The sequence below is a fragment of the Silurus meridionalis genome, chromosome 28 (assembly GCF_014805685.1).
Source record: "Silurus meridionalis isolate SWU-2019-XX chromosome 28, ASM1480568v1, whole genome shotgun sequence".
NCBI classification, from domain to species: Eukaryota; Metazoa; Chordata; class Actinopteri; order Siluriformes; family Siluridae; genus Silurus; species Silurus meridionalis.
The window spans coordinates 7,469,058-7,493,711 of NC_060911.1; the positions used below are offsets into that span (position 1 = coordinate 7,469,058).

Below are 24,654 nucleotides of genomic sequence, written 5' to 3' on the forward strand. Positions count from 1 at the left end.
AATTTTAGATCTGATTCTTTTACCCATAGTGCACACACTTACAAAAAAAAGTGTTCTTTTTTTAAGGAAAGATATTTCATCTTCTAATCAATTGAGACCACCACTGTAAAATAAGTTGCTATACTGAGTATTTGCGCTCTTTAGCCTTATATTCTGGTTTCCAGATGCGATACTCTCAGGGTAGTTTTCCTACTCAAAATCTCACTAATTAAATGCTTATTGAAAAAAAAAAAACAATCCAGACTCTATGAATATTTTTCCTTTTTTTTGTTTACACTTTTAAAAAAGTGTTTTTCTTCAGAGCCCAGCCAAATTGTGCAGCAGTTCTGGTCAGTTTTGTCCAGTCAGGGAAAATACATTTAGCAAAAAAATAAAAAAAATTAATTATGGTCACTGTTATATATTTTATTTGTTAATGTTTAAAAACTTTTAAAACATTAACTTTTGCGACTTTTGTTTTTACTCATTTACTTAGAATACTAACCCCCAATGTTTTTTTCCCCCTAAATCAGATTGCCACATAATAATTAAATAAAAAAATTTAATAAAAATAAATGATTAATAATAAGTTTTTGGCCCCTAATAAAAATAAGAGCATGCCCATGCACCTATGCATGTCTGGTTCCACCAAAATATAATTTATCTAAAAAAGAATCTTGAAACCAAATCACATCTACTAGTCCCTTTGTTGTATTCTCACCCCGCTGTAGTCCCAGTAACATTTTGCATTTAATTCAGCAATCTAACGCCACCAGGAAGTACATAAGTGTCTTAATCCCTGTCAATTGGAACTCAAAAGAGGCGTTAACTAGAGGGAAGAGATTAGCAGTTATGTCATTAGTTTCTTCCAATTTTTCTATTGAAACGGGGGTTTCATGAGGCAAATATGGTGTGTGAACTGGTTGCTTTTGGATTGACATGTAATCCACTTTTCCTGCAGGCTAAGACATCCTCTGTCACTTGCTCTGACAAGTACATCAATGAGGTCTACCTCTTCCACATACTGTATTAGCTGGTGTAGGAGTGTTGGTATGCGCATAAAAACCGACCATTTTACAGGTGTTATGTTCATTTTACAGTGTAAACTCAAATATAGCGCAAAAAAAGAAAGAAAGAAAAAAAGACTTTTAGTCTAGTGTGCCAATTCCTGCAGCTTTGTACCTCCAAACTGTCTGATGTGCTGCCAAGCTGGGCACTAAGGGTTTATACATGGGAGGAAGAGGTGTGTGTGTGAGAGAGCACAGGATGGAGGCGGGTTGAGAAAGAACTGCCAGTGAACTTAACATCAGATAAATGCCAGATAATATGCCAAAGAAATGCCAGGATGTATACAAGATCCCACCGAGTAGCATTGTTGTTTATTATTATTATTTCTTTGGACGGAGGAAAAGGGAGTCTTTTTTTTTTTTTGTCAAGTAGAAGTACGGCATATGGTTTCATCATATCAAATGAGCTCACCTGTGATTCGATAACCCCCTGTTAAGATGCCCGGGAGCATAACACCCACAAACACACATTTCTATGTGTATAGCTTCTTCAGGAAGTGTATTGTCCACACAAACACACATTTAATAGTGTGTGCTGTATTTACTATATATATGCAGGCTATCGGTTTTTTTTTCAATAGATAGATGGATGAACGAATTGATAGATGGAGTTTAACTGTTACACACACTGCAGAGCTAATAGTCCCTTTGAGGCTCTAGGATGTGTAGTGTAGCAGTGAAGCTCGATATCTTTAGGGAGTTCTTTTTATGTTTTCTTTTCCCCTTCTATTTTCAGCAATGTCACTTTGAGGAATAACCGAATAACGTGCATAGTGCTTGTAACCGGGTGGAACCTGTTAGCATAAGGCAAAAGCTGTAACAGTGCAATACGAACAATGTTTTTTTATTATTATTATTGGGAATAACCATGCTTACCATGTGTTCCTCTTTTTGCATCACCAGTTACCGAGTTCCTACAAAAAGAAATATTCTTCAGTTCAAACCTAATGGTGCAAAGAGTTCCCCTCGATAGCACTGTTTGCTTTTTGGATTTGAAGAAAGAAAATGGCCCTGGGGAAAATAATGGGAGCAGAATATTTCTTTCACTGACCCGTAATGTGTAGTTTTCACCAAAATCTCATCATTCCAGTTATCAAAATAATCAAATATCTTATAATACAATTCCTTTTCCCCCCTCTTCATTTTTTTTACCATTTCATAATGCGATTTTCCTATTGCAAATCCTCCTTGACTTTGCTTGGGTAATATACTGTATATTAAGGGGATATAGCAATAAAAATGCACAGTGGAGAATTTAATTGCTTACTGAAAATGGTTTATAAGTACGAGGGAAGGAGGAGGAGGAGGATTGTTAGAAAGAAAAAAAAAGATAGTGTATGATAGTAGAGAAAATAGCTGAGATGTGAGACATGGGGAAGGATGAGGGGTTATAGCTTCAACAATATGGGCGATGTCATGTTAGGTAAGGTGTTTGCCATGCCAACATCAATGAGCTACAGTGCATCTGGAAAGTATTCACAGCACTTCACTTTTCCCACATTTTGTTATGTTACAGCCTCATTCCAAAATGGATTAAAGTCATTATTTTCCTACAAATTCTACAATTTTGACAACGTGAAAGAAGTGTGTTTGAAATATTTGCAAATTTATATATATAACAAAAAAAAAAAAAAAAAAGAAAAACAATCACATGTACCTGTACATAAGTTTTCATAGCCTTTGCTACAGAGGTGGGAAGTAACAGAGTACAAATACTTCGTTACTGTACATAAGTAGATTTTTTCGGTATCAGTACTTTACTCCACTATTTATTTTTCAGACAACTTTTTACTTTTACTCATTACATTTTTACACAAATATCTGTACTTTTTACTTCTTACATTTTCAAAACAGACTCGTTACTTTATTTTAATCCATTGATTTGGTGAAATATTATTTTTTATTTTCACTGCGTGCCGATTTCGGCCGAACAACCGATTTCCTGTTACTGCGTCTTTTTCAATTCACTGGTGTATAAAGTACGGACTCTCACTCACCACAGAAGGCAGTAAGAAGTTTGGGGTTAACGTGGATGAGACAGAGGGAGTCAGTGATTTAACATGACTGAGAACAGACACATTCCTGATCATCATCATCTTTTCTCTGCTTGTGTTCTATATGTGGATCTTCAGCCTGGACACATTCATTAGGTAACAACATTTTTAATTAGTTTTGTATTAATATATATATATATATATATATATATATATATATATATATATATATATATATATATATATATATTAGCTGTCAAAATTAAAATTATTTTAAACGGCACAAAATATTTTTCCTTTCTTTACTTAGATATAAAATTAATAAATTAAATCCAGATATTTTTATCTGGAGTTAATTTATTTATTTTATATTTTATATTTTTAATCAGTAAACTTTTGTTTTATTTCTGAGTCTCAAATCAAACACCAAAATCCACCATGATTCTCTCAATTTACCCTCTAGGTGGCGTTTTGTGGGTTTTTCCCCTGATAATGGCGACACAAACTTAAATTACTGTCTTTATTGATCGTTCAGATAAAAACAATACATCATTTAAATCTGTAAAATGTCTATAATTTTATATATATAAAAGCTTCCTGACTTGACTTGAAGAGGTGCATTTTAATTATTTAATTATTTAATCACTGTACATATGCTTACATATATATCACATGCTGTACATATGATACATGTTTAACACCTCCAAGCTGCAGTTTTGGGCACCTGAGCAAGCCCTTAACTCACTACAGCTCATTTAGTAAATGAGATCATTAGGAGTCGTTCGGGATAAACACTTCCAAGAGGAAGTGGCTATATCTCGCTATCTTTGTCTCTCTATTTTCTCTATCTAATTGTCTCTGTGTCTCTTTTAGTAAATGTCTCTGTCTCACTGTATATGTCTTTCTCTTGCTGTCTCTCTATTTGTTTCTCTTTCTTTCTTTCCTGCTTATTTACATGTCTAACAAAGTTTTGAGTTTTGAAGTAATGCCATTAGCGATCTATGATGAGAGACTTCCCTGGTTCGATTCTTACCGCTAGTTTCATATTGAACATTATAAGAAGTTTTTAAAAACAGAACAATGAAAGATCATTAAAATTGGTTGCTGGCAAATCATGGTATATCAGTGGTGCAGGTGTTGGAGATGTGGTTCTTGTACCTGAGTCACTTCTCATAGACTTCGAGTTACTGAGAGAATGTACAGGAAGAAGTTTTGACCCTCTACCATCATGATCTAGGAGAAAACACTGGTCTCCTAACTATAGAAAAGCCAAGAGTCCAATAAGCAAAGGCTTGTTTGCCACTCCTGTGTTGGTGTAATGGTCAGTGAAGCGGTCGGTGCTATCTGACTCACCCGGTTCGATTCCTACCCCTTAGCTTTCCTTTAAATTGTTTAAAAAGTTTTTAAAAAGAACCAAAAAAGGTCCTAAAAATCAGGTTCTTGCAGGAAATCCTGTGGCTCAATTGGAAGAGCTTTACCTCTGGGTTAAGAGGTTGCCGGTTCAAACCCCGGCCAGGGTTTAAAGTTAAGAGTGTGGAATGTTCTGGTGGCTGTGGTAAGGAGGGTGTCAGAAATGGCTGTGTGGAAGGTTGGATGTGGTTTCGGAGGGCATATCCTGAAGCAGGGGGGCAATATCCGGGCGTCTGCCCCCCCCGGTGTCTGAAAAGCTGAAAACGGGGGATTATGAAGCAAAAACGTTCAAAAAAGTATCGACTTAGTTTTGCATATATAGGAAAAATTCTGCCAAAAACCTATCACCCTCACTTTTTCTGAGGCTGTGAAGCAGCCAGTATTCACAGCCTTTGTTTACAGTCAACTACCTCATTGCTCACCAGACACTACTTTCCACACAGCTTACCCAGTGTGGGGACAAGCCAGATTCGAACCAGCAATCTCTGAGCTCAGAGGCAAGGCTTTTACCACAAAGCCATCAAGTCCCACAACACACCTTCTTTTTTTGGGGGGTTTATCGTTTGTTTCATGCTTCAACGCAAGAAATTCAGACCAGACAGAAACACAGAAAGCAGGATTCGAACCCTGAACCCCACCAACAGCGAAATACCAGTCTTAACCCACTGAACCATCGGGAAAGGACCGGCTGCGACGGTTGTCTAAAGCAGGTTTTTCTTTTCTTTCAAACCATCAACACAAGAATATAATGCTAAAGACAGACATAGGAAGCAAACGCATATCATGACTTGCAGGGACAAAGCAGGAGTCGAACCCTGATTCACACCATTAGCAAGGTACCAGCATTAACCCACTGAACCATCAGGAAGGACAAGCTGAGAAGCTTGTTTAGAGCAGGTCTATCTTTCTTTTTAACCCATCAAAACAAGAATATGAAGATGTAGGAATCAGGAATTTAACCTACCTCATGACTAGCAGACAGAAAGCCAGGTTTGAACCCTGACCACCAACATTAGCAAAGTACCAGCCTTAACCCACTAAGCCATCAGAAAAAAACAGGATGGGAAGCTTGATTAGAGCAGGTCTATCATTCTTTTCAAACCATCAACACAACTAAAGAAAGATGTAGGAAGCGAATACAGACGTAAGTAGCACAAGTTGAACACATTGTAAATAACAGGAAGAAAGCAGGATTCGAACCATGATCCACACCACCAGCAAGATACCAACCTTAACCCATTGAACCATTGGTGAGGACAGGCTAGGAAGCTTATTTAGAGCAGGTCTATCTTTCTTTTTAACCCATTAAAAACAAAAATATATCGCTAAAGAAAGATGTAGGAAGTGAAACCTGACTGGCAGACAGAAAGCAGGATTCGAACCCTGAACCCCACCAAAAGCAAGAAACCTGATTTAACCCACTGAACCATCAGGGAAGACAGGCTGAAAGGTTGTTTAGAGCAGGTCTAGCTACCTTTAAACCATCAACACAAGAATATAAAGCTAAAGAAAGATTTAGGAAGCAGGAACATAACCTACATCACAACTATGATTATGAAGCAAAAACGTTCAAAAAAGTATCGACTTAGTTTTGCATATATAGGAAAAATTCTGCCAAAAACCTATCACCCTCACTTTTTCTGAGGCTGTGAAGCAGCCAGTATTCACAGCCTTTGTTTACAGTCACCTACCTCATTGCTCACCAGACACTACTTTCCACACAGCTTACCAGGTGTGGGGACAAGCCAGATTCAAACCAGCAATCTCTGAGCTCAGAAGCAAGGCTTTTACCACAAAGCCATCAAGTCCCACAACACACCTTCTTTTTTTGGGGGGTTTATCGTTTGTTTCATGCTTCAACGCAAGAAATTCAGACCAGACAGAAACACAGAAAGCAGGATTCGAACCCTGAACCCCACCAACAGCGAAATACCAGTCTTAACCCACTGAACCATCGGGAAAGGACCGGCTGCGACGGTTGTTTAAAGCAGGTTTTTCTTTTCTTTCAAACCATCAACACAAGAATATAATGCTAAAGACAGACATAGGAAGCAAACGCATATCATGACTTGCAGGAACAAAGCAGGAGTCGAACCCTGATTCACACCATTAGCAAGGTACCAGCATTAACCCACTGAACCATCAGGAAGGACAAGCTGAGAAGCTTGTTTAGAGCAGGTCTATCTTTCTTTTTAACCCATCAAAACAAGAATATGAAGATGTAGGAATCAGGAATTTAACCTACCTCATGACTAGCAGACAGAAAGCCAGGTTTGAACCCTGACCACCAACATTAGCAAAGTACCAGCCTTAACCCACTAAGCCATCAGAAAAAAACAGGATGGGAAGCTTGATTAGAGCAGGTCTATTATTCTTTTCAAACCATCAACACAACTAAAGAAAGATGTAGGAAGCGAATACAGACGTAAGTAGCACAAGTTGAACACACATTGTAAATAACAGGAAGAAAGCAGGATTCGAACCATGATCCACACCACCAGCAAGATACCAACCTTAACCCATTGAACCATTGGTGAGGACAGGCTAGGAAGCTTATTTAGAGCAGGTCTATCTTTCTTTTTAACCCATTAAAAACAAAAATATATCGCTAAAGAAAGATGTAGGAAGTGAAACCTGACTGGCAGACAGAAAGCAGGATTCGAACCCTGAACCCCACCAAAAGCAAGAAACCTGATTTAACCCACTGAACCATCAGGGAAGACAGGCTGAAAGGTTGTTTAGAGCAGGTCTATCTACCTTTAAACCATCAACACAAGAATATAAAGCTAAAGAAAGATTTAGGAAGCAGGAACATAACCTACATCACAACTAGCAGGCAGGAAGCAGGATTCAAACCCTGATCTTCACAACAGCGATGCACCAGCCTTAACCCACTGAACCATGGAAGAGATCAGACTGGGAAGCATGTTTAGATGAGGCACAAGCCTTAAACCACTGAGCGACCACTGCTGAAAAGCACCTGTGCTTTTTGGAGGGTTCATACTTTGTTTCATGCCAGCGCAGTAAGAAAGATTGCATGTAGGACTGGCTTTGAAACCTTATCACCAGCGTGGACTATATTAAGGACCATGTTCAGGCACAAGCCTTAACCCACTGAGCTACCACAGAAGTTCCTTTTTTTTTTGGTGGAGTTATCTTTTGTTAAAGACCAGGAAATCAAGAAATTAATCCAACACAGAAAGGACAGAATTGAAATGTTTTCAGAGGGAACAAGGTCCAGAAGTTTTATTTACCAACACAGCAACCAGCTCGACCAGGAATCAAACTCTTAAACTCATCCTCGTGTGGATACTGACATTAACCCACTAGGCTATCTGTCTGTCTGTCTATCTATCTATCTATCTATCTATCTATCTATCTATCTATCTATCTATCTATCTATCTATCTATCTATCTATCTATCTATCTATCTATCTATGATGTGAGGTCCAGTTAACAGCTAAAACAGGTAGCAGTAATAACTACTTTTTACTTAAGTACATATCAGAGCCAAACTTCTTTACTAAAAAGTTTAATCAATTTCATTTTCATTTCATTTCATTTCAATCAAATTTACCCGAGTATTTTAAAACATGAGTATCTGTACTTCTACTTAAGTAAAGGATGTGTGTACTTTTGCCACCTCTGCTTTGCTATGACACTCAAAATCTAGCTCAGGTGCATCCTGTTTCCACTGATCATCCTTTAGGTGTTTCTGCAACTTGATTGGAGTCCACCTGTGGTACATTCAGTTGACTGGACATGATTTGGAAAAGTACACACCTGTCTATATAAGTACCACAGTTAACAGTGCATGTCAGAGCACAAACCAAGCCACGAGGTCCAAGGAATTGTCTGTAGACCTCTGAGACAGGATTGTATCGAGGCACAGATCTGGGGAAGGTACAGAAACATTTCTGCAGCATTGAAGATCCAAGTGAGCACAGTGGACTTCATCATCCTTAAATGGAAGAAGTTTGGAACCACCAGGACTCTTCCTAGAGCGGGCCACCCGGCCAAACTGAGCGATCGGGGGAGGAGGGACTTAGTCAGGGTGGTGACCAAGAACCCAGTGGTAACTCCAAAATAGTTCTAGCATTTCTCTATGGATAGAGGGGAACATTCCAGAAGAACAACCTTCTCTGCAGCATTCCACCAATGTATGTATTGAGTATAGTGGTAAGACGGAAGCCCCTCCTTAGTAATAGCCACATGAGACCCAACCTGGAGACCAGATTAAACTCTTTGGCATGAATCCCAAGCCATTTCTGTAGGAAACCAGTCACCGCTCATCACCTGGCCAATACCATCCATACAGTAAAGCAGGGTGGTGGCAGCATCATGCTGTGGGGATGTTTTTCAGAATCAGGAAGTGGGAGAATAGTCAGGATCGAGGGAAAGATGAATGCAGCAATGAACAGAGACATCCTTAATGAAAACCTGCTCCAGAGCGCTCTAGACCTCAGATTTGGCCGATGGTTCATCTTCGAACGATCCTAAGCACACAACCAAAATAACCAAAGAGTGGCTACAGGACGACTCTGTGAATGTCCTTCAGTGACCCAGCCAGAGCCCCAGATCTCTGAACATCTCTGAACAGACCTAAAAATGTCTGTGCTCTGACGCTCTGTGAATATTACCCGGATGCACCGTGCATCGGTTCTACAAGCGGTAAAGACGCAATCATGCTACTCTTTTCAGGGAAAAAAATAAATGGAGAGACACGTAGTTGAAAGCTTTGACTCATTTTATGCATGATGTGTAAATATCTATCTTTCTGTCCTACTTCGCTCTCACTCATTTGTTGCATAGTGTATCTTGCACACCGCTGAACCCTCAAGGTGATAAGTTCCACCTTGACAGATAAAATAATTAATGAAGGCAATAAACGTATCACGCAGGCTCAAGGTAACAGCTGAGGAGGCTCGTCTTGCAGGCGGGAGAGTAATGGTTCCGCCTCTCGGCACATTGCTCAGTACGCTTTCCTAGATAACGTGACAGTTGTGGTTTTTAATGCCGCATCGCCCGTGGTTTCAACCACTGGATAAACAGTGCTGTAAGATGCCTGTCAGCTGAATGGCTTTCATAAAGAAATATAGCTCGAGCTGCTCTTAAAATATAGCTTTTAGACCAAAGGTGGTGTGTTTAATTTTTTCACTCATGGCAAACATGACAGCCTGAGAAGTATTGTTGAGGTTTGTGTACAAGGTTCAGTGCTTTTTAATTTCATTATGATCAACTTTTTTACACTATTTAATTTTCTCTTTCTCGCTTGTCTCTTATGGTTATGACTGGGAAAAATATGGAATGTCTTATAGCACAATAGACTGTTTGGCTTTTTGAATACTTTGCAGATATCAGCTCTGTTAAGAATAATGAAGTTAGGAAGGAAACATGATGAGACTTAATAAAGGGGGGGACTAACAAAAGATGAGGTGGTAGTTTTCCAATAACAGCTTGAAGTAGTTTATTTTGTAAAGATTGCAGTCTTATTTTAAACCCATTTTTATTTCGATTACATTGAAGCAAGTTCATGCTACTTCTTTTAACTGGTCCTGCAGTAAACAGCCATTTCCTCGACAGCATCTTGTTTTATTACCTTGTTGTATTTTGGTCATGATATGATTCTCATCGTTCTTTGATTGAATGTATGCTCCACACAAGGGCAAAAATACAATACAAATAAATATGTATTTGTTCTGATGGAAATATTTCAGTAGACGTGATTAAGGCCATTTATTTTTGTCCTACTAGTCACTTGAAATCAACCAGTGTAGCAGGAAGAGGGTAGGAACTAAACTTCCCAGCAGCCCCTGCATGTCACGTTACTAACACACTCGGACACACTCCGGTTTCTTGTTTCACCTCAATCAGCACCGCTATTTAAGTTCAAGTTTTGCCATGCCAGTGATCCCATGTCAGATCCCAGGTCGGATCCCATGTCAGATCTTATGTCAGATCTGAACACTTGCCTTCATCTTGTTCCTGTTTCCTAGACTTGTTTTTAGCTTTTAATTTTTGTCCCTTGTGTTTAAACTTTTTTTCTCCTTCACTTCTTAGCAATAAAAGTCTGCACTTGCACCCGCCTTTGCCTGTATTGCATGACTAAAGCATATGGCGAAACTTTTAGAAGCATATACTCTACATCGATCCCCAAACATTTTAGCTTGCCATCATTTTGTGTTTGGATAATTGTCAGTCAATAGCTTCACCAATCATTTAGCTTTTTTAACTCTCTACAGCAGCCCTGTAAGTCACTTGGAACATTTAGTAGAGCAGCTATATGTGAGTCAAGATCCTTTGTTTAACATATTCATGGACAAATAAAATTCAGACAGCTGTTTTTAAACCCTTATATTTTATACATTTTATGCATATCCACCATAAGACAGGTTTTATGCTTTGAAACTTCCAAAGTAGTGAAAATCCTCTCTTGCTATAAGCTTTTCAGGGTGTGCGAAACTTTTATTTATTTATTTTTTGTGCAATAGACTGAGGATTTAATAAAATGACACTTTATGCATATTTTTTTTTTTTTTTTGCATGAGCAAATAAATGAAGAACTTTTAAGCGTTAGAGTTTTACTTAGATGCTAATTAGTTTCAGCTATCGGATATGACACATTAGCATAACAGCACTGTTGGAGAGCATTAATTTCTCATTACTGTTAGTTTCAGATTTTTCCTACTGTGATTTCCTCACTATGGAGGACACAATACCATGAAACCAGAGTGAAACTCTTGATGCTAACACCAGTAGCAGACATTAACACTGAGTGTTGTGTCTGACAGAGAGCTTTGCTTCATTAGCTTGTTTGCAGCCACAGTGAGCATTAAAATCAGATAGAAATCATTTAGTTGTGCTATTGACTGGTAAAGCCCTCAGGCTGCAGAGTCCGGAGATTCAAAACTGAACTGATAATTGCCCCCCCTTTATTTCCCAACGTGTAGTGATTTCAGATTGTGCTGATGGAGGGAATGGTTTATCGTTCTTGGCACTGTTTCGGTGGTTCTTGGCAACGCAAACGGCAGCTGAAGGAAATTTGGAATGCGTATAATCGAGTAAACATTAATAAAGGAGAGGAAGAGCAATGAGGTAAAATCTGTGTAATTCAATTTAGTGGAAATGTGTTTGGAAGAGAAAGCCACAAGGGGATGGAGCCTTGAATGGGTTTTGCGTTTGAACGTGCAGACGCTCATGGGCAACAACATTTCTAATGGTCCTCCTGAGAGTGGTGACTGCCTTACCATCGTCAGGTTTCCAGAATAAATTGCCAGAATGTTTAATGCAGTAGCTGTTGCGTAGTTTGCTATTGGCTGGCTTTACATTAGTCTAATTTAGAATGTTTGATAAAACGTGCATTATCAGCGCATTTAAATAGCTACTGGTAAAAAACCAAAAGAATTAGTTGCTTATTAGTGTGTGTCTGTGTGTGGTTTCAGGAATCCAAGATTAATAAGCAAACAGATGGTGGGGTGGGTTTGTGTTTCTGTGTGTGTGTGTGTGTGTGTGTGTGTGTGTGTGTGTGTGTGTGTGTGTGTGTGTGAGAGAGGGGGGTCTACATCTAGTGCTATGTCAATATGTGGATGGATAGCTAAGGAGCACAAAATTCCAAAAAAAAAATGATAATAAAAATGTTAAAATAAATTTAAAGAAAATAACTGCAATAGATACTGATTGTAGCATGTTAAAGTAGGATGGATGGATGGATAAATACAATACATGGGCAAAATATATTAGGACACCTCACTTTTCCAGCCACCTGTGGTTCGTCTCTGGACTGTTACCGAACAGTTGTCAGCACACATTTGTATATCATGTCTTTGTATACTGTGCATAAAGATAGCTCCATGAAGATGAGATTTACATAGGTTGGAGTAAAAGATATTGAGTAGCCTGACCTCGGAGCTACTGAACACTTTTAGGATGAATTGGAACACTGACTGCTCTCTTGGCCTCCTCACCTAACATGATTACCTGACTTGTGGTACTGAATGAACACAAATTTCCACAAACATACTCTAAAATCTAGAGTGGAGGTTAAGATAGGAGCAAATGGGGCCCAAATGTGGAATTACAAAGAGAGAGAGAGAGCGAGAGAGAGAGAGAGAGAGAGAGAGAGACATTGATAGATAACGTTCAATAAAAAAGTAATATTATGAAAAAAAAAGAAAGTCAATAAGCAAAGACAATACGTAATTAATGAACACAATTTATTTACATAAATGATAATAACGGTAATTATTATTAATGTAAATGAATAAATTAATTAAATACCATTGTGGGATCCAAAATTGTGAATTGTCTGAAATATATTATTTGTGAGTGAAGACTGGGTTAGTGAGGGGTAATAGGGGGTCTGGCAACATTTTTTCCAATTGCAAAATGCCTGTTCTTAGGTCAGGGGTAGTCTTCTGCTGTTCTGTAGCACATCCATGTCAGGGTTTGACAGTTGCGTTCCAAGATGGTTCTTCTCCTGAACTCGTTAGTAAAGACAAATTTTTTTTGTTTTGTTACTGTAGACTTTATGTGAGCTCAGAACGCTCTGTCTATTCTACTCTGACCTACCATAACAAAAATGACATTTGGTTTTTGTTTTCTCTTAGTAGATAGTACACAGGGTCTACAGGTGGGATTTGCAGCTCAGCTCAATGAGCCGAATGATCAGCATACAGTAGCTTATTTAACCTAAGGTTCTTTATATTCTTCACCTATGTCACTATGTTTATCTGTTGACTTATCCTGACCCCCTTTTTTCCCCCAACCAGAGACCAAGCTTCCTCCTGAATTGTTTAATTGAGAGAAAACAGCTGTGAAAACCTCTACACTCTCCCAGTTACATTCAGTCTTCTAATTAATTCTGGGAAGGTATCACAGGCAAATTAGCCATGAACAAAACGTGTTACACTGAATGAATCGTTGAACTATTTAAATTTCATTATTTCATTTTGGTGATGAGGGAGGCAATTAGCTTTTCCTCAGCTCACAAGCTTCTTGTGAAGCTCTCTTAGAGCTTATTCAAGCTTAATGTTAAAACACTTACACATGCATGCGCACACACACACACACACACACACACACACACAAATTGCATTTGAACTTTAATTACTTAGAAGATTGAGTACGCAGATGCCTCTGAATATTAATGAGCGAAACGTTCATTGTGTTTGATAATAGCCAGAATGAATATTAACTGCTTTTAAAAAAGCAAAATAAAATTGGAAGGAAAGTCAGGAAGAACTTTAAAAAAAAATTTTACACACAAAATTGTAGTCACATTAAGATTTTCTTTTTTTTTCATGAAATTCTTCATGGATTTCCTTTTTGCACACACTCTGTTTTGCACACACTCAGTCTGTTTGAATATCAGATATTTATTGAACATTTACAATGTGGTTCACTTTATGACCGTTTGAGCTTTACCAACAAAAAAGATATTAATAGACATTTTTTTTGTAATATATAGAATTGAAACGCTGCTTTTGTTAAAGATTAAATAAACCCAATGTGTCAAGGCAAGCATGGTGAGCAATGCTGATGTCAAAAGTAAACACAATTAATCATTACAAATGGAATTTACCTTTGCGTCTAGCAGACAGTCCACATAACCACCCACAGAATGAGAGTCGTATCCATTTCGAGGACACATTTTGGCGATACAAAAAATATTGCATTCGACTCTGTAAGTGCCATATAATACATTACCCTTGAAATAGTATGATTTGCCATCATTTTTTTTTTACTTGTCCTGTTTGCGTTTGAGAGTGTGTAGGAGTATAAAATGTCAGGAGAGTGTTGTAGAAACAAAGCATTAAATGGCAGAGATGGTGTAATATCAGTGACATTTGGAAATAAATTGTGCATGATGAATTGGAACAGCTTGACAACTGTTCAGAAAGACATTGAAAGCCAGCACCGATCCAAAAAAAATGAATCAGCGGATGAAGGAATAAACAAAGTAAATAAAAGAACCCACTAAACCTTTATATAACGTTTAGCAATAGGTTATAAACGTTACAACAAATTTAACCCGGACTTGTTCGTTTTCTGATACCAGGCTCACATCAGTTTTGAATATGAGACTGAAAGGGCAATAGGAGTGCAGCTTTTCATTCATCATCTCCACACTGATTCGTTATGATGCATTCCCTCCTCTTCTCCCGGACACCTCGGTAAATTATTAACGTGTTTTAAATTACACTCACGTCTTCATGTAATTAGAGAGAGCACATTTGAGAGAAACAAAGCGAGCAAGAGAGATGCATTCATTATGTATAGACCTGGGGAGATGTATGTTTGCCTTCATCAAGCATTATCACTGAGATATCTTTTAACCAGCTATATTTACCATTATCCCATCCCTTTGCGCTGGCTTCTTCCCCCAAAATCAAATTGGAATCTTCAGGAAAAATTGCTTTTATGGGCAAATTCTCATTTTCCTCAGTGAAATGAGATTAAGTGCAGTGATTCCTAATTCTCGTTTTCGTGATTTGCACTCACTGGCCGAGTGCCAAGCATTTTTATGAGCTAAAATTGGTATGGTTGAAAGGCTAAAACGATCAGCCAAGCATCTAGGATATTGCCCGTAAATGTAACCCGATTTTATCTGGACCAGCTTCGTGCCTCCTGACAATTTCTGCATTAAGAGCTAATGACAATTGATTGTCGGTGTCTTGCTACCCATGTATTTTCAACATTTGTTTCCTATAACTTGAAATGCATCGGGTTAGTAGTCCCGATATAAATCAGCGAGTCAGCGATATAAATTGGGTTGACTTTCCGATGAACCCACCGATGACGGAGCAAAAACGGATAACGGCAGACTTGCTGTATAATGAGCTACCGCTTAAAGATGCTTCTGCTTTAGTACTGTTGGGACTTGAGTGCAGTATTTCACACTATTGACTTTACTATTTGTCGACAGAATTGGCCAGTTTAGACAGACAAAAAATGGAATGGAATGGAAATTTTTCAAAGCCTAAAAATTGCAATATGATGTTCCACCAAGTCTTTATTTAGATTTTTTTCCTTCACGGAATCTGCTTTTATACAGAGTCTTCCAATAACTCCATTTATACAATTATGCTGTTAAAGGTTAACCGTGTAATTGAGGGCTCAGGAGTGGCAGCTTAGTGGTGCAGCGATTTGAACTCGTGACCTTTTGATCAGAATTTCAACACTTCAACGACTGAGCTACCATTACCACTTATTTACCTCCTTTTGTTTTTGTTGTTGTTTGTCTTGGGCGCCAGATTGTGCAAGAAATTACCTGCAGAAAATGGACTATAAATCCAATGGTTTTGTGGACACACGACAATCATATTTTGCCCTTTTCTACACTGTGACCACAATGTTGGGAGCACACAATTGCATAGAATGCGTTTGTTTGTTGTAGCATTATGATGTATAACTGGGACTAAGAGACCTAAATCAGTTTTAGCATAAAAAATGCCCCTGTGCAAAAAGCAAGCTGGTTAAAGATACACATTTCCAAGGTTGAAGTGGCCTGCACAGATCCCTGACCTCAACCCCATTGAACACGTATGAATTAAGGTTAGACTGTTTCCCAGACCTTGTCATTTGACACCAGGTACTTGACCCCATTAATGCTTTTGTAGCTGAACATTTAAGTGCTGAAATCTATTTGAAAGTGTTGGTTATTGTAACAGAAAATGCCGTACTACATCTGAAACGGGATGTTTAAAAAGCACTTGGATGTGAGAGTCAGGTTTCAAAACCTTTGGCCATAGAATAGATCTTCTCAGATTTTCCATATGCATTGATTTAGGAGTTCTACACTCTCTGCACACCAAAATGGTTGTATTTTAGGACCACGATTACAAAACACTAAATGCATTGGCAGTTGTTTGATCTCTTAAAGAACCTTGGGATGCATAAACCAAGGCAGAAGACAAAGCAGCACAATTAAATGGTTGATGGATAGAAACACACTTTTGGCAACTGTTGAGACTTAAAAGGAATGTATTAATGGAACCCTGGTGCTACTCCATTTTTCTTTTTTTTTTTGTTTAATCTATTCTGGCTCTTTACATTTTACAAAACCATATGCTCTAGTGCTGTGCTTTGAGAGAGGACCATATGCCTGAGGCAGTCCTGCAAGAGTTCTGCATAGTACTTGTGCTCAGCAGGAGGCCTGCTAGAAAGAATAGGACTCTGAGTTGCTGAGCACTTATGCTGATGAATGAGGAGAGAGATGAGTGTAAGACAGTGCAACAGTGGTGCTGTTTGTTTTTTCCTCTATAACTTACCTGCTTTTGCCATCCTCTGTGCACAACCAGAATTGCAGCAGCAAATGCCTAACATCTGGTTGGTGTCACATGGTGGACAGGACCCTGCACAAACAAAATTATTTATTCACAAAAGAAATAGTACAGTGAAGGACATGGAGGTCCCTTGCTCCCATTGCCTAACATGCTTATGTATTCATATCGCACAATAACCACCCATTTCTGGTATACAGCCATACTGCTGGTGTTATTTTGATATTTCCCATAGGATCATTTGTGTATGCAGTAGGGTGTCTTGCCCAGGCGGGTGTAAATGGCACATGAGCCCCTCTGGTTGGAGCCATACGGTGCCTGCAGCTGCCTGATTTTCACGGATGTTGAGCAAGAGGGCAGATTTCCAAACATGTCCGCCTTAATGATAAAATTAGGACCCCACCACCATCTGACACTCCATAAGCCTTGGCCAATCACAGTCTGGCAGCTTTCTGAGTCACCATCTTGACAGCCAAGGCTTCTCTGAATGACAACAAATAGCTGTGTCGGAGAACTTGTTTAAATCTCATTTTGATTTTGAATTCATAAATACATAATATTGCTAGTGATACACAAGTCGTGTATTCAGCAGGGGAATCTTTTCTTACTAATCCACTGTGTTGCGTATTGGCTTGGCATTATCCCATTTGTCTTTTTTATATTAACATCCTTATTTGTGAGTGATTGAATATTTGTGTAAGCAACGTTAAGATGTACTGCATTGTCCCCTCTGTGGCAATTACCTCAGGCATGCAGTGAGGCTGTTAGTGGTAAGAAAATAAAAGCGAGCTCCTTGAGATATTGTTGGCTGGATTCTGTGCTCTACTGTTTAAACTATGGCCAACAACTCAATTACAGATTTTCAAATCAAAACAAACAAAAAAACCACTCGTAGTGGGTTATAATGTTGTAGATACCACTAAGCATAGCACCAAAGTCTAGAGAATGATACCTGCTGCTGATATGTTATTAATATCAGGGCCGTTTTTTGGATTTTTTGACACCCAAGTCAAGATACCGATTGTCACCAGCCCCCCCAGATCCACGACTCCACCCCCCCACACCATACAAATCATTTTCAACCTTCGATAAAAAGTTTCACATTTAATGATCATTGCAGAATTGCATGGATTCAACAACCACCCCCCAACCCGCCTAGTTTGTCTACGTCTAGAAACGTTACTGGATGAATTCCATCCAACACTAATAGTGATAATAGCATTAAAACAAAACTGATTTGCATTGTCTTGATTTGCCCTGCATCATTCTAGGATCATGTGACATTTAATCTTGCAAGCAGCAGACAAGTGAGTCCAAAGGTAGCAGGGTCCATGTTGAATTAACATGTCTAAGAAGATTATTGGTGTCAGTAGGCCCACTGCAAACCGGGCTGTGTTGGGTATGACTTTGTTCTGTATTGAGACTTTCAGTTTGCGAAACTGGGTGGGTTAGTGGTATTAGGTTTTAAAAAGATTCAGTTTTGAACCATTTCTGGAAGTGAAAACATCTGTTTTAGGGTTCTTTATTCAAATGTACACTATGTACATACTGCATTTGCTTTTATGCACTACAAATCAATGTGAAGTAGCTGAGACCCCAATTCTACTCAAGACTCCTTAGAGCAGGGCTGTCCAATCTTTTTCACAAAGGGCCAGTGTGGGTGCAGGTTTTCATTCCAACCAATCAAGAGGAAACCCTGATAGTCATTGAAAAAAGAAAAAAATTAGATATAAACAGGTAGAAGAACTTGCTGTGGACTTGTTTGGTTGGAATGAAAACCCGCACCCCCACTGGCCCTTCGTGTAAAAGATTGTACACCCCTGCCTTAGAGGGATAGGTGTACCATGGTCATATATTGTTCTACTTAGCAGAAGAGGTAAGGTTTTGACCTTGGTTGCACTGTGCTCGCTTCTTGTTTAGTATTGCATGCATATGTAAAATATGAGGAAAGAAGCCTGTCTTTTTCTGTTAAATACTTTTTATAGCTTAACAAATTGAGCTTTAGGATGCTAAATTCAATACAGGTAAGAGACAATGAAACAACGTCTAGGATTTCCCGTTTGATTTTCTAGAGTTTCAGGAGACCAGAGCAGAGATATTGGATGGGTGGCTGTAGCTGTAAGGTTAAGGTGTTGCAAGAGTTTTAGAAAGTGTTGGAGATATTATTCTTGTTGGGACTTTACAGATTACAAACGCTATGCAGGATAAATCAGATCTTAGGGGCTGGTTGGCAAAAAAAAACAAACATCGTAGTAAAACCCCTTGGCAGGTTTTATAAGTTACAGCAGTGCAATTTAGCTATAAGATATTAGGTATCTACAAATTCACTCTGGATCGGCAAGAAAGCTGCTCACAAAGCTCTTCCGCAGTAATGGGCAGATAGGCGGTTGTTTAAATCCTCTTCTGTGATTTTAAGGATGGAGAGGTGCTGCTGTAGTAGACCAAGTGGTTTCATGATGATGGATTTTAGACCCAGATCCAACCATTGGTGTCTAAATGCTATAAAAGGTTTCTATACGACTTACACAAAGAGATGTGGGTTGAAATAAATGTAAAAGTATATTAGCAAAACTGAGGAATTAAATGACAAAAATGAGCAGGCAAGTCCAAGCAAAGGCAAAATAATATAATCAAAAATATAGAAGTAATACTGACCAGAAGGCATAAAACATGTCTAATAGAATAAGCCTGGGATCCTGGACAGTGGATGTTGAGTAGAGCACTCTACAACAAGTTATTTGTGGATATGGATTTTCGAGTACAGAACACTGCCGATATATATATAATAATATCGGTTCTGTTTTTGGACTCTACCTGCAATCATGCAAGTTTGAAATACAACAGATCTTTTCGAGTTATTTTATACCTTTCAGTGGTTTTGAAGTCAGCAGTAAATTGAAGGGTTTGGGCAGGTGGGTAATTTTCAACTGAAGGATTTAAGCATTCTAAAATGACAGCGCAACTTTCATTACGTCTTTTCATCCCTTTGTGGGTAACATTAGCATCTAGTTGGAAAAATGAAGTTTTTGTTGCTCCAACATATTTTATTTGTGTTTTTTTCTAAAGCAGATATATTAGCAAGGTTTCTATTTTTGAAATGTTCAATATAATCGGCAAAACAAGGATCGGATACCTGTGCGCTAATGGGTCTGAAAAATGTCTATTTCAGGAAGTGTTTGTTATTTTGGGAGTGAATTGAATCAAAATGTTCTACATTCAGCAAGCTGTACCATTTGTGATTTTGCTACGCCATTGTCAAGGATGGTGGTGCCCATCCAAGCTGTTTTTTCAGTGATGGTTTTCTTGTTGGTTTATTGTGTTTTTTCCAGCTTTAAGAGCGAATCACTTTGTCTTGTTGGATTGTTGATTAGTGGTCAATGTGTGAACACGATCGCTATGAGCTTGGTATACATGTTTAATTCTAATTGCTGGCCTTATAGAAGAGACGGACATATTTCCCCGGTTAAATAGGTTGCGCCCTGTTGGGCTAGGATTTATCGAGGTTTTCGAACTCTTTTGCTTTTATCTCGAATCTCTGCCTGATCGTGGGGAAACTAAATGGTTTTACACAGAGAAAGAGAGAGAGAGAGAGAGAGAGAGAGAGAGAGAGAGAGAGAGAGAGAGAGAGAAAGAAAGAAAGATCACCTAGAAATAAAATCTCAGTTTAAGATCAGGAATTTATTTAGACAGGGGAAAAAAAGCTCCAACTGCCAAACAGTTATGTGTGTGTTCCATAAGTACTCCAAAGAAAAAAAAAGCATTTGAGTGAGCAATGGCCTTCGGGAGTTGCGCCGAATGAAATGCTTTTTTTTTTTCTGTCCCCCACACCTCTCTTAAGAAGAGAACCTTTCTTGCTTGTTGTTTTTTTTTTCCGGTTATCTTGTTTCTTTCTTATTTTATTTCTATTATTTTTTACTTTGAGTTCAAACTCTGACATCCGTGTCTGCCCCAGGATGTCTGTCACAAACTGCAGTCCAACGTTGTGACAATGATTTTTTTTTCCCTTCCCGTGCCTTTTTATGACCTCGTTTTTTCCTTTCTTTCTTTTTTTCTGTTCTTTCCTTCAAGGTCTGGCGCACCTGACGTTAAACAGCCAAGGTATGGGTTTGTTCTGTTTTTTGCTGCTCTTTTTTTTTTAAGTGGGAAGCAAACAACACACACACACCTACACACACACACGAAACCAAAAACGCTCCTTTTGCCCAAACTTTCCTTCCTCTATACAAATCCTTCCCTTTCTACCCACTGTTCTTTTTTCCTACCCCCATTTCCTACCCAACCCTTCTATTTCCTTTCCCCTCCTTTCATGTATCCCCCCTTCATCTTGTTGACTTCGCCCTGTCCGTCAATCTCTTGTCCTGTACTCTGGCCTTTCTCCTGAAGACACGCCTTTGACCGGAACTCTCCCGACAAAAGGTAATGCTGTTTTATATTTTTTTTTGGTTTGTTTGAAATGATATGCTGCACAAATGTCATCCGCTGCTGAATTATTGCTTCTTCAAATCACTGAACAAAAGGGCGAGTGTTTGTGTTTCTGGAATGCACAGAGTGAGTTGAAACTTCTCTGTTGTCATTCTCATTGTTTGGCATCATTAGACAGTGTCCAGCAATTTCCCCCAGTTACCAGAACTGCTAGAATTTAAGGTTTAGCTGTCTCGACTTCTTTAACTAATCGATTGCATGTTCAACCACAGATCACAAGATTGAGCTAATTGCTTTACACTCATTACCATCTCTGAGGGTCATCAAATAATGACTAATGCTCTGTATGCTGCTCTGATCATTGTAACCTAGATTGTACAGTTAGAAAAAATTTTTTCTGCTCCAAATTACTTTGACCGAACATCCTTCCTTCTCTTCACCTGACCTTTATCTGTGACGCTGATCCACTATACTGACCTGTACACCAGCTCCTAGCCAAGCATCTCCTGTATCAATGAGGTTATGAAGGTCATGTGTACAGGTATATGCTTGCGTATGGAGAAAGATGACCTTTTCCCAAGCCTCTCCTCTTTCTCTCTCTCACTCACTTACTCCCAACATCCTCTACATACAAAATACTGCAGTCTGTTTTCACAGAACACCATGTGCAGAAGTGCTTGGTTGATTGATTATTTTTTTTCTTTGATTACAATTGACCTTTTAAAATAATCCTGCTTGATGATTTAATTGACTAAAGCTAAAACAAACTGACAGTCAGAAAATGTACCACATACATTATGCTAATTAGAGACAGTACACTTCCTATAATATAATACAGAATATCCAAAGACAAGTATTTGTTAAACCTAATTAGGATTCACATATATTGGGTATATATTTTACTGATATTTAAGGCTAAATATAATCATTATAATATAGTACACATTACTTTACATTATAACTGCATAATATCTACACCAGTTATCTGTGATAAAAAAATCAGAATATCTATCTAAATCTAATCCTTCTTTTCTATTGCTTAATGGAAAAATAGTCAATAAAGTGCATAGGAACTGGCATATTGGACATATTGCTATTTAGATTGTAAAATTTACATAATAGTATGTTTCCCCTTTCAGTTGTAGCTTTAGAACCAAACTGCATTATGGTTGTTGTACTCTGATTTATTCATTTAAAAAAAAAACAGTTCAACATTTGCAATACAAATGAACGAATACATTATCTGAATAATGAAGTTGAGGCGTAATGGTTTTACTAAAAAACAATGTCCAGCACAAACAAAAGGTAAAAAACAAAGAATCAACAAAAATACAACAATTAACATGATAGATAGATAGATAGATAGATAGATAGATAGATAGATAGATAGATAGATAGATAGATAGATAGATAGATAGATAGATAGATAGAAAAATGCATAATTTATGACTTTTTTGAAGATCACTCAATAGAACTAATATGTAGGAATTATCGATTAATATTCATAAATCAAATGTGCAGGATTGTTAAAGTTTGATTTGTTTTTAGTTCTAAACAAATCCAACACTTCCCCTTACCAGCATGATATACGATTTGCATAATGTAAATTAGAAATATACAATGTCTGAGACCATGTTTATCTGTAAGAGGTTTTCCAGAGATTGGTGTATATAGAAATTCGTACAGATATTAATTAATATTTGTTACTGAATTTAGTTACATAGTTTTAAAAAGTAATTTCTTAATAGTAGTAGTATATAGATACTGAGTATATATAGTAATTTGCAAAATTGGCAGAACTTGTTTCTTTTTTTTTTTCTAGTCGTTCCCACATTACCTCATTGTGATTCACAGCTCTGTCTCACTCTGACCTTTGCTCCCAGACTATTTATTTTGCTTCCTCATATTTCTGTGTATTTACTCTCTGAATCGTGTCAACTGTTTACTTGCCTGCCTTGTGCTCCAACAGACCAAAGCACTGAGAAGGTAATTGGACATGCTGGAGGAATTGGAAATCAGGAATTAAGAATGTTTCCTATTTCACATACGGTTCTTTGTTTGCAGCAGTTACTGCGAGCCTAAGTTGTTATTCCAAACCACGCTGATCTTCTGTTTGTTACCTGTAAGGCGTGATTTTGCATTTCCTATAGGTCTGAGTGCAGCGACACGACAGCGGACACGTCTTAAAACCATAAGCCGATCACACTTTTCAGTCAGCTGCAAAAATCAACTGCAGTCATTTAATTCAGTGTTGTTTATCTTATCAGAAATGTATTGTAACTCACTCCGTGTATTTGGGTTCCTAAGTTTTTGAACAGTGACACAATTTTCGTCATTTGCACAACAGCAATGAGTTAGAAATCTAAAATAACATCTTGTTCCTCAATTAAAGGACTGTATATTGAAGAAAGGTATCTGCAAATTCAGCCACTCCAACACCTCAGCACTGCCTCGAAGAACATGGAGAGACAATTTAATTGAATGATCACAGAATGTTGCTGAAGAAACAAGAACACTGTAATGTAGCTAGATTTATCATTGTCAAATCCGCAATTTAGAGATGCATTTGTGAAAGTAAATATAGAGGATTCCTCAAGATGCACGTCACTGGTGATACTCTACAGAAAGGCCAAATTAGTCTTTTCTAGATAATATATAAAAACCCTGCACAGTTCCTCAAAAATATTAGTTTTTTGACAGATGAAAAGATCTCATACTAGAATTTACAGCAAGAGACGAGCATGGAAAAGAAAAGGCAGGGCTCATGATCCAAAGCATACTTCATCCGGTGTCAAAATTTAGAGGCAGGAGTATATACGGGTGTCTCACAGGCTGTACATACTCCTGATAGAATCAGTCACCTGACCCTAAACCAATCGATACATTTTATTATTACTGAGAACAGTACTGAGCGCAGAAATACCCACAAACAGAAATTGCCTTCTAAAGGCTTGGCATTTGATGTCCATGGTGTCCAAATCTTCAGGCAATTATTAAGTGCAAAAGGTTTTGCATCAACGTATAAACACTAATCCTAATATGAAATGAAGAGAGTATGTAAAAAAATAAACAAATGCTGAAAGTCTTTATGCCAATTATGCATTGATTGCTTTATTTTAAATCCGTTGTGGTGGTATACAGCCGAAACAATTACAGAAAATCGTCACTGTCCAAATACTTATGTACCCTTTTTATGTTTTTTTTTCCCCTTTTTTTAATGCATTATGAAGGCATGGTTCTTTCTTTCAAAGTCCATCTTTTCAAGAGAATCAAAGGTGGAAAAATATATATTTATATTATCAAGCAATATATATATATATATATATATATATATATATATATATATATATATATATATATATATATATATATATATATATATATAATGATTTAATAATTACTGAGCTGTTTTGTTGAGATTTCTTGTGTTTTTTAATTTTTTACATCTTTGCTGATTTTCTCTGATTATTTTTTTACAAGTTTTTGGCCTCGTATTGTTCG

General features: G+C 37.8%; 1 protein-coding gene across 13 annotated transcripts in view; it reads left to right on the forward strand.

The window, feature by feature from the left end:
• nrxn2b (neurexin 2b) overlaps positions 1-24,654 on the forward strand; it is a 634,852-nt gene that overhangs the window by 168,191 nt on the left and 442,007 nt on the right. For 12 of the 13 annotated variants that reach the window (XM_046843343.1, XM_046843331.1, XM_046843340.1 and 9 more), the window contains exon 4: positions 20,800-20,829. The exons of the other annotated variant lie outside the window; for it this stretch is intronic. In XM_046843343.1, coding sequence (XP_046699299.1) covers positions 20,800-20,829 — 30 coding nt within the window. The remainder of the gene's footprint in view (positions 1-20,799; positions 20,830-24,654) is intronic. 13 annotated transcript variants of the gene reach the window in all.